This window comes from Colias eurytheme, chromosome 21 (assembly GCF_061535395.1).
Source record: "Colias eurytheme isolate Ceu_HAF_F1 chromosome 21, ilColEury1 Martin Lab GWU primary, whole genome shotgun sequence".
In the NCBI taxonomy this organism is placed as follows: domain Eukaryota; kingdom Metazoa; phylum Arthropoda; class Insecta; order Lepidoptera; family Pieridae; genus Colias; species Colias eurytheme.
This window is the reverse complement of record NC_143000.1, coordinates 1,149,205-1,163,287: the sequence shown is the minus strand read 5'-3', so window position 1 is coordinate 1,163,287 and position 14,083 is coordinate 1,149,205. Positions and strand designations below refer to the sequence as shown.

General features: G+C 33.5%; 2 protein-coding genes and 1 long non-coding RNA gene across 3 annotated transcripts; 2 read left to right on the top strand and 1 right to left on the bottom strand.

The window, feature by feature from the left end:
- Positions 1-579: 579 nt before the first annotated feature.
- Positions 580-6,994, top strand: LOC149898894 (leucine-rich repeat-containing protein 47-like). Its single transcript, XM_090114138.1, has 6 exons — positions 580-1,318; positions 1,588-2,019; positions 3,419-3,578; positions 4,462-4,564; positions 5,031-5,186; positions 6,761-6,994. Exons 1-6 carry the CDS (start codon positions 697-699, stop codon positions 6,866-6,868), a joined length of 1,581 nt encoding a protein of 526 aa, XP_089970264.1. The 5' UTR covers positions 580-696; the 3' UTR covers positions 6,869-6,994.
- Positions 5,766-6,212, bottom strand: LOC149898895 (uncharacterized). Its single transcript, XR_016457948.1, has 2 exons — positions 6,006-6,212; positions 5,766-5,894 (listed from the first exon to the last, which is right to left on the bottom strand). It is a non-coding gene; the product is annotated as an uncharacterized LOC149898895 (long non-coding RNA).
- Positions 6,995-10,631: 3,637 nt separating the features above from the next.
- Positions 10,632-13,088, top strand: okr (DNA repair and recombination protein RAD54-like okr). The gene has a single exon (XM_090114342.1). It carries the CDS (start codon positions 10,738-10,740, stop codon positions 13,030-13,032), a length of 2,295 nt encoding a protein of 764 aa, XP_089970468.1. The 5' UTR covers positions 10,632-10,737; the 3' UTR covers positions 13,033-13,088.
- Positions 13,089-14,083: the final 995 nt, after the last annotated feature.

Sequence of the window (14,083 nt, the reverse complement as noted above, 5' to 3'; positions counted from 1 at the left end):
CTTGAAATTAGACAAGTGTAATATTATTGTATAAAAAAATACGCTACTGCTAAATAGATAAATTTTCGATAATATAATATTACCTCCATATGTATAAAATATTTCATAAATACAATGCCCAGCTCCGCTAAAAATCATATTATAGCAGTTATCAAAATCAATTGAGTAGTTTTGAATTAGTGTAATACAAACATACAGCGATAGAGCTATATTCTGTGTAGAGGTCAATGGTAGAGGTAGATGTTGTAAATAAAATAAGTGTAGTTAAATGTTCCAATAAAGGTTCCAATTAGAGCCAGCGCGCACGAGCAACTTTGTCTCCGCAACTATTTTGTCTCCGCAACTATTTTGTCTCTCCACACATGGGCTAGTATGAAAGTGCGCGCACGTAGCGACGCAACTCCCCATACAAATTGATGGGAGAGACAAAATAGTTGCGGGGACAAAGTTGCTCGTGCGCGCTAGCTCTTAACAGGGAAATTTATACTTTTTTCTTTTTTTCTTTAACTTACTAAAAGAACAATTTGTTATCTGTAAAGTTCAGTCATTTTTGACAGACATGATTGATCTGTAGTTTATTTGTTTTCCGTTTTGCAAATAAATGTCAACGGTGAAAAAAGACGTGGTGTAAAGAAAATACGGAGTAAAATTATATTTATTCGCAGTAAGGTTTAATTTTCCTTTTAAAAATACATAATGGCTTCTTGGCCAGAAGTAACCACTGCTAAATCTGAGAATAGGCACGAAATCAAGTTGTCGGGCGCCGCTATCTCCAAACGTATTTCTGAAGATGGTTTAGACAAAAGTTTGTTCCAATTAACTAATATAAACCTGTTAAATATAAGCGATACGTGTCTCACTATTATTCCTGATGATATCAAGCATTTGGTTAATTTACAATCCCTTCTTTTATTCGGAAATAAAATATCTGAATTCAACGAACACATAACCTCTCTGCCGAAGTTGAAAGTGTTGGATTTGTCCCGAAATCAGCTGACTCGTATACCTGAAAGCTTGAATAAGATGAAAGAACTAACAAACATCAATTTGAGTTCAAATCAAATCGCCGAAATGCCAAAAATCGGTGATATGTTGAATCTTATAACATTGGATCTTTCGAATAATAAACTGACAAGTTTCCCGGATATGGAAGAAGCAAATTTCCCGCATTTAACAGATATCAAGATTAAGTGTAACTTAATTGAAACATTACCAGGATATGTTGCAAAAAGCTTGCAGTCTCTCAAAAACTTTGATATTGGCGACAATCAGTTGAAGACAGTTCCAGGAGAGCTAGCATCTATGGCTAAATTAAAAGGTAAGATAAACTATATACACGCAGTACATTTTAACAACATAATTGGATTTTTATTCATTTATACCTTTTATAATCCTATTTGAATCTTGTGTAGTCAGATATCTTTTAACCCATTGACCACCGAGCGGCCCGATCGGGCCGAGACACAATAGATTTTCTATTGTGTCTGTGATCCGAGGACTGACGGATTAATATATTAGTAGTAGTAGATATCATGCGTTTGTTATTTTTGTATTAAACTTGAACATTCAAAACATTCCCCATTGCAGAACTAAACCTCAAAGGCAACAAGCTATCAGACAAACGTCTAATGAAGTTAGTTGACCAATGCCGCACCAAACAAGTTATCGATTACATCAGAGAGCACTGCCCCAAATCAGACAGCGCACCACCCACGGGCAAGGCAAAGGGCAAAAAAGGCAAGAAACAAGAAGAACAAGTGCCAGATGAAAATATCAACGAACTATGTCACTCCTTGAAAATCTTACATGTCGAAGATGACACGATTAAAGTGAAAATTGAAGAAAATGAAGTGTGGAACATTCGGCCGTTTATATTATGCTGCGTTATTAGTGATTTGAAGTTTGACGAGGTGAAATTCAAGAAGTTTATTCAGATGCAAACTAAGTTGCATGACACGGTCTGTGATAAGCGCAACATTGCTACTATTGCTACTCATGATATGGCGAAGATACCACCAGGTTTGTATAACAAATAAGTAGTTTCGGAGCCTATTCAATTCATACAAACAAACAAACAAACAAAAAATCAAACCTTTCCTCTTTATAATATTTGTATAGATAAAAATGAAACCCATTTCGCGTTGTCACGGCATCACGTGTGAACGGCTGAACCGATTTCAATATTTCTTTTTTTATTATATTCTTTGAAGTACGAGGATGGTTCTTATGTAGAGAATACGTAAATATGTACCACGGGCGAAGCCGGGGCGGACCGCTAGTATTCAATATTTTATGAAACGGCGGGACTAATTTCAAAAAACTCATCTAATTTTTTTCACAATTTATAGACATATATTTAATAACTTATTATGCATTATTTTATTTAGTTCTTATACAATGACCACAGATAAATTGACAGTCTTAGGGCGCTTGTGCACTACAAGGAATTTTACTGTCCGGCATTCCGATTTTTTACGGTCCGGTGTGGCATGAAAAAACCGGTGAATTGCTTGTGCACCTGTCCGTCTTTACTCGGATCAGTGCGGTACAGTTCAAGGAAGTATGGCGGTATAATGCTATCATAAATGATTGTTTTCGCATTTTACAAGAAACGAGTAAAAATATAGAAGGTGAAATATTATATTACTTCGTTATAATAAAAAGTAAAGTTCCGTAAGAGATTTAAAATGCGTGTTTCACTTATTTATTTTAATCGGTGACGAGGAGCTAAATCTATTCCCACTTGAACTTTAACTTACCAACACTTACTTAGATAATAATTATAGGTCAATGCTTGGTCAATGTATATTAAATAACAATACCGACTTCTCAAATCTCATTGCCAGCTAAAAGAAAGTAAAACAAGAGCTTGATTTCAATTGGCATATGCAATAAAAAGAGTAAAATCCAAGCAAGTGGGCACTCGAAAACAATTATACCTACAGCGACTCGTAAACTCAAAAAACCATCCGGAATAGGGAAAAGTAAAATGTCGGACAGTAAAATTACGTATAGTGCACAAGCTAGTATTTAGATTAATTGCTTGCCATACCGGACCGTAAAAAATCGGAATGCCGGACCGTAAAATTCCTTGTAGTGGACAAACGCCCTTATATGTATAAAAAATTTACATATTTACTAGCTTTCCGCCCTCGGTTTCGTACGCGCAGTCAAAGAAAAACTCGCATAGTTCCCGTTCCCGTGGGTTTTCCGGGATAAAACCTATCCTATGTCCCGGGGTAAAAAGTAGCCTATGTCCTTTCTCGGGTATCAAAATATCTCTATACAAAATTTCATGCAAATTGGTTCTGTAGTTAAGGCGTGATTGGGTAACAGACAGACAGACAGAGTTACTTTCGCATTTATAATATTAGTATGGATAAAATAAAACTTTACACTAAATATCTCCATTCTCCAGGTGACATAGTATACACAGCAAAGCCTCCAAAGCAATTGAAACTAATTCCGCTGTCAAGGACAAAGGCCTTCACCGGTGAACAGCTCTTCCAGCAGCTGCAGGCTGAGGCAGAATCATTGCGGAAGGAAAAGAAACGGAATGTGTACTCGGGGATACATAAGTAAGTATTTCTATGATGTAAAATTATCTTGAGAAGAAAATGTAACAGATTATTTACCTTTTTAACTGAATTATTATCATAAAAATGAATCGTCAAATATTTTGCTAAGCCTAGAACTTGAGAACAGGTCAACCAATTTGACAATTTCTTTTTTATTAAGGCACAAAGGTAGTTCTTCTGGAGAGAGAATGAAATAGTTTGGAAAATCCAAAAGTGCACGCCTCATAATTTTTTTTAAAAATTATTTATTAATTATTATTTTTGTTTATTTAATAACAATTAAACCACATCGAATCAGACCCTGAAAAATGAAAGGGTTCTATTCCTGAGCATACTAAAGCGTAAGAGAAAAAAAAAGACTCGATTAGTAAAGTATTTCGGTCGCTATCGTGTTAACAAGAAAAAGGATCCGCACATACAGACACACGGACGTCCAAGACAGAACTTTTTTAAACTGTTTTTTAACTAGTTTAAATAACAAAAATGACATCAAAAATATCATGAACGTTAAAAATAGTGTTTTTTCTTAATATGTGTGTGTATGTATTATCTTACAAGTGCAATGTATGATACATAAAGACATTTTAAGTTTGAAAAATCAGATGTTTTGCGCGAAGTGACAGTAGTACCCACCTCAACGCTTCGCTTATGAGGCGTGCAAAAGGGGCAGTAGGGCATTTAATGTCTGTTTGGGCAGCTAGTATATGTATAGTATAAATTGTTTTAATTCTCAAATCTTGAAATATCTATTCAATAATTTCTCAATTTTTTTTTTATCTATCATATCTATTATTTATTAAGCTATTGCATAGCTTTTATCTCAGACTTTGAGCGCGGCGACTGAATGTATTTTTTATCATATCTTTTTGTCTTTCTATTTCAGATATCTATATTTACTGGAAGGCAAACCAAAATACCCATGTCTACAAGACTCCCAAGGAAGGGTCATCAGCTTTCCACCAATCACCAATTCTGATGATACAAAGGTATGTGTTTAATTTCTTTTCATTTTGTCTGACCAAATAATAATTTTTCTTTGTTTGAATGCGCTAATCTCAGGAACTACTGGTCCAATAAGAATAATTTTTTCGGTGTTAGATAGCCCATTTATCGAGGAAGGCTATAGGCTATATTATCATGTTAAGACCAACAGGAGCGGAGCATAGCTGGTAATTAATAAAATCACAGCCTCACTAGGGAATTTAAATTTAAAGTCATCGTAGTTTCCTAGAAAAATAAATGACCAGTGGCAATAAAACATGTGTTTTTGTACTTCGAAAGTCAATTTGAATATAATATAGTCTATGTATAGAAAATTTACGATTGATAGTAACAATTTATATAAAAATATCTTGAAGAATTACTTAATCTTAAGAAGTTATAATAAAAAATTATTTCTGACAAACATCTCTGAAACCAATTAGTCATATAAACATCTTCTTCCAATTGCAGATGTCCCACGAGAGCAAAACAATGCTCGTGGAAGTGACGTCCCACTCCTCGCTCGGTTCCTGCAAGACTGTGATGGACAAGCTGCTGCACGAGTGCCTGCTGCTCGGTGTGGCTGATGAGGAGGAGGGTCCATATCATACGCTTACTGTTCAACAGGTGAGATATAGTTAGTAGGAAATATACAGGGTTTTTTGTCCAACATAATATATCCATACTAATATTATAAATGCGAAAGTAACTGTCTGTCTGTCTGTTACTCAATCACGCCTAAACTACTGAACCAATTTGCATAAAATTTGGTATGGAGATATTTTGATACCCGAGAAAGGACATAGGCTACCTTTTATTGCGAAATATGTACCACGGGCGAAGCCGGGGCGGACCTCTAGTATATATATATAAGTGATATACAGAGTGTTTGGTTTACTACATGGTTGGACGATGTTTTTTATAGGTAAACCAGAATCTGATGGCAAATTGGGAAATCAAAATTTTGAGTGTGCAACCCTAGGGAAAATGGACTGAACGATCTTGATACTGCTTATTTTTTATTTTGTCCTCAACATCATTAGTCATATTACATAAGTGAACAATACTGTACTTAATAATGAGATATCCACTTAATATTATGTAGGTACATACTTACATGTATAATATACATATTACTTTTATCTATGTATTCATTATCATTATGCCATGTAAAAATATGGATATGATAATGATAATGTAGATCAAAACTAGATTGCTAATAATTTTTTATAAAATAAAATAAAACTATGTTTATTTTCGTAAGTATTAAAGATACACACATTATAAAATTGACTTGGACAGCTTGGACTTGACGAATAGCCGTATTGGAAACTCCTGTAATAAGTTTTCATAAAATTATATTGTAAGTAATCAACAAACAATATTATAGTTACCTTCTTATAATATTTTTTATTTTAAGTATCAAAACGGGTAAGTCCAACTTACCAATAAAATATTCAAAATTGAAAATTGTGATGTGTTTGACCCTTCTTCATCGAATGTTTTTCTATACACATTATAAACAACACCTCTTGCTTGTGATCGCAGCGGCTTTTTCGACATTTTCGAAGATTTTTTAGACAAAATCCTAAAAATTATTCATCAATTGCAAAGAAGACAAATAATTTGACAACCAATTTGATAGTTGTCAAATAAAATGGCCATATGAAAATCTTTTATTTCGTAAATATAAATATGCCATCAGATTCTGGTAGACCTATAAATTTACTGTTCTAGACATGTATTGTCAATGTGAAAATAATTTCACTAAGGGCTGATTTTTCAATCCTTGGTTAAAATTTATCCGTTCAATAAAGTATTACACGAACACTTTAAAATGTCCCCTGTGAACTGTCAAATACGGACAATTAGAATAAATTTTTGAAATGGTAGTTTAATACGTTATTCGATGAATACGTTTTAACCAAGGATTGAAAAATCAGCCCTAATGGACACTATTTTGTAAATAACACACATATTTCCAGATAAGTGAATCCTAATCAATTTCAGAGATTTATGTGCCCAAAACCCTACATTGAAATATCATCTTTATTTAATATTTAATCTATTTAGCATGTAACATTTACTTGAAAATTTTAAACAATATTTTTTTTCTTTATTTGATATTTTATCTGTTTAGCAAGTGAAATTTATATATACTTGAATTTTTTTAAAGAATAGGATTCCTTTTTTTTTTTCAGGTTAAAGTAGTTGACATGGAGGGTAACTTAAAGAGCGTGTATCCATCAAGAACCGACTGCGTGTTCGAAGGAGCTCCGGTCAAAGTGTACAGATTGCCAAAGAAATAAAAAGTAAAAAATTCACAGATAAAAAATGAAAAATATCATATTCATAGATAAAAATACATTCAATGTTCATAATATACAAAATGTGTGGAACAAAATTCCTTATAAAATTAACTTTTTTTGTAATTATATATTATTACCTCATTTATTTGTTTGACCCTACTATAGATAGAAAATGCTATCTATCTTTTGTTTTGGCGTCTGGCGATAAGCTAACCTATCTCTGATCGCTATCTATCGTCCGGAGGACCAACTGCTTTCTAGAGGTATATTTTTCTCTTTGAATTTGTCTATTTGCGCATCCCAATAACGTTATGACAGCTGTCAGCCACTAATGGCCGATCCCATTATTATCTTACGATAGATAGAACCTTACTAGCTATCGGAGATAGCTGTCTATCTATAACCGTAGTTTGAATATTGGGAACGGTTTCAAGTTTAACATATAAAATTATAAAATATTTTTTGATGTATTTTCTTTTGGTTCATAATTATTAAATACGTGTTAACCGGTTTTAAATTTAAACGGTATAACATTTTTTTGTGTCTCTTATGTCATTAACGAATTTTGTTCCAACATCTTTTTAATAAAATTAAGGCTATTTACACATTATGTAGTTTTACGTGGCTATCAGTACCTATTTATACTAATTGCATAATATTAAAAATGAAAAAAAAAAAACTTTTATTCAATTAAAAGTTATATTAAATGTTATTCCACATAATCTACGTTAAAACATTGAAATAGATACTTAAAATCTTAATTAGATTAACTGACACTTGAAAAATACCAAAAAAATGTGAAAAAAAAGATATAGTCATAGAAACTAATGTGTAATCACCCTTACGAGTTCATCTCACTCTAACTATTAAAATGTAAAGGATAGAGAGTACTATTGCATTTGAAATTGTATGAAAAAAATTCACTGCTTGTATTTTTAATCAAAACATGTGCTATATAATTTAGTTCATAAATATCTGCCTAAAATAATCTAAGAAAGAAAAATTGTCTTTTTTATTAGCGTTACAATTTAACTTGTTTTTAAGTGAATAATCTTTCGTATAAAATACGATTAAAATGATTAAATTATATTTTTAAGGAAAATAATTTCGTGTTTGTGCACTAGTCGGTTGACCCGACTTTCACTGTGTTTTTGCTTTTCTTTTTTTATTATATAATGAGATTGCTTTCTTAAGTTTGTTCAAGTTTGAGTGGTTGTTGTTTTTAAAAATAAAACAAATATCTTTTTTATTGTTGTAGTTATATAATTCTACACTTATATTGTATTGTATCAACGAAAAAGACGAAAAAAAAATGTTTATTTATTAAAAAAAATATATTTCATCTTGGCTGTACGTAGTTATCTTTTTTGACGTTTAATTGTGTTTTTTTAATTCTAGAATCGGTAAAAAATTGGTCAAGCGTGAGTCGGAATCCCGACAGGGTTTCGTACAAATAATCTAAAGAGCAAATTGCAGAAAAAATCAGTTCAGAAACCCATTTATTTTAAACTTTATTCGGATATATGATAAAAAATACATTTTTTCAGTTATTTTTTTGTCTCTTTCGTTATACGTTCTACAATGCATGTGACAGTGACCAATGTAATATATGATAGTAAAATGATGCTGGTATAAAAAGTATTTTTATAAGAACAAGGAGTGTGAAAAAAGGGTATTTTTCTAAATGGTAGGTTTATAACTATGTCTTGCTACGGACAGTGGAAGATATGCCCAACTTTTTTAAAAGTGTTAAAAAAAATCGGTGTGATTTTGACGTGACAACGTCTTATAATTCGATAGAGCCGGCTGCACGCACGAAAAAACATGACTCATGCGGCGTTACCTCGCTCTGAGGCGTTCCATGTAAGGCTTGAAGTGCAAGCGAGAGCGCGGAACGAGTGACAAAGAAGCACAATCGGACGTTGTCACGTTCAACTATCGTCAGACAACCAATTTTTTTTTAATATTAATATGTCTATAAAATTATCTTATATCGATGTTAGACTTGTGCTATTTAGACTAAAAACTTGAAAAAGATAATGAAAACTATTTATTCCTTCATCACTGTTATAAAAAAGCTGTTAGTTGTGTTTCCGTCATATCTAGGTAAGATTAAAAAACATAGAATAATTATTACAACTATGGAGAAATGTACCAATAATTAATTAATAATGAATGTAACACAAAAGCTTACTAATCTTGCTTTAGAAAATGTAATTCTGTGGTCTGGTAATGAACAAAAAATGCCAATACAATTGTCCATATTATGTTATAAAAAAAATTACCGACTCGATATTTTTCTTCAAAATTGGCAACTCGATTCGCAGCTGATATGTAGTCATTAAATTTTCCGATTTTTAAATTAAGTTTAAACTTCCACACCACGGAATCTTCGCATATCTAACAAATCATTTAAATAGCGCGTTTTTATTGTTTACGAGATTAATAAGACACAAATATGCGCAAATTATACGTAGTTCATGTTGGCGATTTATTAATAATTTTCTATATGTATTTACACACTAAGGTTAAGTTTCGTTGCTTAAGTTTCTGTTGTATAATCTGTGATTTAATGTTCAGTGTTCATCTCGACACGAAATGTATTTGTTTTTGGCAAATAAAGTTTCTTTACAAATAAATGTATTTTTATTTAATGTTAAAGGAATACCTATCCCTTATTCCCTTCCATAGCATATTAAGGAATACACAAATACATTAATTAATTGTATAGAAATTCCTTCATCGCCAAAATACACAAACATCGAAATCAAGAGCTTTTAGCGTAATCGCCACGTAGTGATTATATCCTCTTTGGTAATCGCCGTCATTCATTAGATTTTGTATTTGCCATTTGCTTGTGTATTCTCTGTCTACGGCTAGTGTGTAAGTAGATCAACACCAAAATATTTTAACTACAAAAATCGTAGACAAAAATGAAAACATTAAAATTTAATCTGTGGTTTCATAAACAGCAATGACATTTGTTAAGTGACAGATATATGACAGATCCAAAACAAAACTTCTCAGTTCTCACACTAGGGATGGCGATTCTTTACGAAAAAGATCGATTTTTAAATCGATTCGAATCGTAGTCTAATGAATCGATTCACGAAAAAATCGAGGCCTACAAAATCGATTCTTAAAAAATCGATCTTTTTTTCAAGTTTGCATTTACAATGTAAATTTGTATCAATTTTACTAAAAACAAGATTAATATTGCAATTAACGAAATCTTATCAATAAAATCAGGGAATTCAAAAATAACAATTATTTTTATTACCGTATCAAACTATAAGGATATCAAACAATAACAGAACAAACTGAAAATAATAGCGTCAAAGTGAAAAATAAGAAGCGCTTTACTTATTTACTTACCTTACCTACTCTCAATTAGTTATTATTTCGCAACAAACACTACATGAAAATCTGATGAAAATCAATTATCAATCATGAAAATACTTATATTATGCTAATAACAGTATTCAATAAACGACAACAACAAATGACTATTGCAAATTGCAATATCAATCGTCACAGATTATAGATACATAAAGTCAAAGACTACTAACGTAACTTTTTTATTAAAGAGAGGCGAGTAAAGGATACTAAACATACAGCCATCTCGCGAGTTTATGAGTAGTTAACTCTTTAACCGGCAGCACTCTTATAATTCAGGCACATTCAACTAAATGCAAATCGATATTTTCTGCTCGAAAAATCGATTCTTCGATTAATCGATCTCAGATCGCCATCCCTATCTCACACTTGTTTTGACAAGTTTGAATTCAAAAATAGTGTAAAGGTTGAAAGTATTTTTTTAATCATGAGTTATTAATTATTATTTATTTTAGTGAAAAGAAGAAATAGAAATGAGGCGCAGCTTAGCGCCGAGCCAAATTGGCTCCGGCGACAATGTTTTTAAAAGTCCCCTACTAAATGCTACGAAACGTAAGAAGCGGGAATGTACAAAGATTCCTCTCGCTCAAAAATCTCTTTCACAATCAATGTCTTCTTCCGATCATGAGAACTTAATCAAGCAGATATTGAGCAAGCCCTTCAAAGTGCCGATTCCGAACTATGTATCGTCTTTTTGTGGCAAGAGTTTGGGATTAAAACGCACGCAAGTAAGACGAGCTTTGCATGATCCTGATGAACCCAATGCACTTGTATTATACCGACCGCCGTATATCCCAGAACATGAGAGGATGAAAATGAACCCAAATGATATTAGAGTGGCTGTGGTTGTGGATCCAGTTCTTGGAAATATACTTAGACCGCATCAAAGGGAAGGTGTTAAATTCATGTATGATTGTGTCACAGGACATCAGATAGAAAATGCCTATGGCTGTATCATGGCTGATGAGATGGGTCTGGGTAAAACCCTGCAATGCATTACATTACTCTGGACGCTACTACGGCAAGGCCCTGAATGCAAGCCCACAATAAGCAAAGCAATCATAGTATGTCCAAGTAGTTTAGTAAAGAATTGGTATAACGAGATAACAAAGTGGCTCGGACAAAGAATCAATTCCCTTCCAATGGACGGAGGTTCAAAAGCTGATATAACATTAAAATTGCAACAATTCATGAACACATACAACTCTATGAGAGTTGCAACACCTGTGTTAATTATATCATATGAGACGTTTAGGATTTATTCAAACATTTTACATTCATCTGAAGTAGGGTTAGTATTGTGCGATGAAGGACACAGGCTAAAGAACAGTGAAAATCAAACATATCAAGCATTAATGGGGTTAAAAGCAAAGAGGCGCATTCTCATATCTGGCACACCAATACAGAACGATTTGACAGAATATTTCAGTTTAGTGCACTTTGTTAACGAAGGTATACTTGGCACAGCTCAAGAGTTTAAAAAGAGATATGAAAATCCAATACTAAAAGGACAAGATGCATTAGCAAGTACACAGGAGAGGGAGAGAGCACAAGAGTGCTTACAGACTCTTACATCTATTGTTAATAAATGTATGATTCGTCGAACCAGCAGCTTACTCACAAAATACTTGCCGGTCAAGTTTGAACAAGTAATCTGTGTTAAAATGACACCACTACAAACTCAAATTTACAAAAACTTCATCAATTCCGATACGATTAGGAACAAATTTGCAGGCACAGGGGATAAGAACACTCTCAGTGCTTTGTCCAGTATTACTATGTTGAAAAAATTATGTAATCATCCAGATTTAGTGTACGACAAAATTATGGAACGATCAGAAGGCTTTGAGAAAGCCAGAGATCTTTTACCAAGTAATTACGATATAAAAGACGTGAGACCCGAATACTCAGGAAAATTAATGATTCTTGACTGTATTTTAGCCAATTTGAAAATGAATACAGACGATAAAATCGTTCTTGTATCAAATTATACGCAAACACTCGATTTATTTGAGAAACTGTGTCGTAAAAGACAGTATTTGTATGTGAGGCTAGATGGCTCTATGACAATAAAGAAAAGAGCCAAAGTAGTCGAAAGTTTTAATGATAAGAATTCCAAAGAATGGATATTTATGTTAAGTTCTAAAGCTGGAGGTTGTGGTCTCAATCTTATTGGAGCTAATCGACTCATCATGTTTGATCCTGATTGGAATCCTGCAAATGACGACCAAGCCATGGCCAGGGTTTGGCGTGATGGGCAAAAGAAAGTCTGCTATATCTACCGCCTTCTTGCCACGGGGACAATCGAGGAGAAAATCTTCCAGCGCCAAGCTCACAAAAAAGCGTTGAGCGACACAGTCGTAACCCAGAATGAGGACTCTTTACGACACTTTACGTCCGACGATCTGAAAGACTTGTTCCGTCTCGAAGAAAACACGCTATCGGATACGCACAGCAAGTTCAAATGCAAGCGTTGTGTCAATAACATACAAGTAACATTGCCCCCAGAAAATTCTGACTGTACGTCTGATTTATCGAATTGGTACCATTGCGCGGATAAAAAGAACCTCGCGGATTTAGTATTAAAACAGTGTTGGGATCTTGCAAAGAGCATTTCGTTCGTCTTTCACCACCGATCAGCTCAAACAGAAGCACAGAAAAACATGGAAGAAGACAAAGAAAATGTTCAAGCCAAGAAGAAAAGAAAAATTGAAATCGATGAAGATTATTCCGAGCCTGATGACAGTGCTGATGAAGATTATGAATAGATTTATTTTACAGTGTTTGTTAAATTAAGTGGAGATTTATGTTACGAATTATAATAATGTTCTATTTATTTTACTTGTTTCATTTCAACCACAATACATCCTTAACAGCTATAGGTACTCGCATCCCACGGATGTTTGGGAAAAATAAATTCTTATAATTGCAATATACTCGCATTACCTACAATTTAGCGAAAAATAATGCATTAAAATGCAAGCTTATGTTACGGATCACAATTTATAGTAAGTTTGCAATCTCGCCAGTTTACCTGGAGTACCTATCCTGACGGTTTTTTACAATCTTACAACAACTACTTAGGTAACTTGGTGTACCTGCGGGCTCACCCGCATTGCTCCGCTCACAGAGCATCTTAATATACCGGGATGCTCCGCTCCTAGCGGTTTTAGCCACAGAGCAAGTAATATAGTAGTTTTAGCACAGACTAATAATAATATACTACGTGTTTTAGCGTGATGATATTATACATATAGCCTATAACTTTCCTCGTTGAATGAGATTCCAACACAATAAATTATTCTTAAAATCGGATACGTTGTTCCTGAGATTAGCGTATTCAACCAAACAAAGTAACGAACACTCTTCAGAATTATAATATTAGTATAGATACCTAACTCAAGAACGACAGAATGGTTGTTTATTTTTGCTTTGTTGGTTTTTGTCTCAGCTTGGATTAGAATAAGTGTAAATAAATTAACGAAAAAGATTCTAGCCGGTGCACGAAGCTACCAGCTCCCAGCGTATCAATTTGTATAGTAGACTACTAGCTGTAGTTCATTTCTTAAAATGAAACTAGAAAGTTCAAAGTACCGTATTATAAAAAGAGAGCAAGTAAGTTATCTTCGAACAATGGTACATCGCACCGTCTGTATGTATGCGGAGCACTTGGCCACGCCCCCTGTAGGTAATTTACGCAAACTTGACGCACGCACACAACGCCGCTCGGTTCCTTCTCATGGACCGTTGTCGTTAAGGGCGCGCCGTTGCTGTGAGCGGTCGGTGTTTGTTTATACAATTATTAAAAATATCAACGTG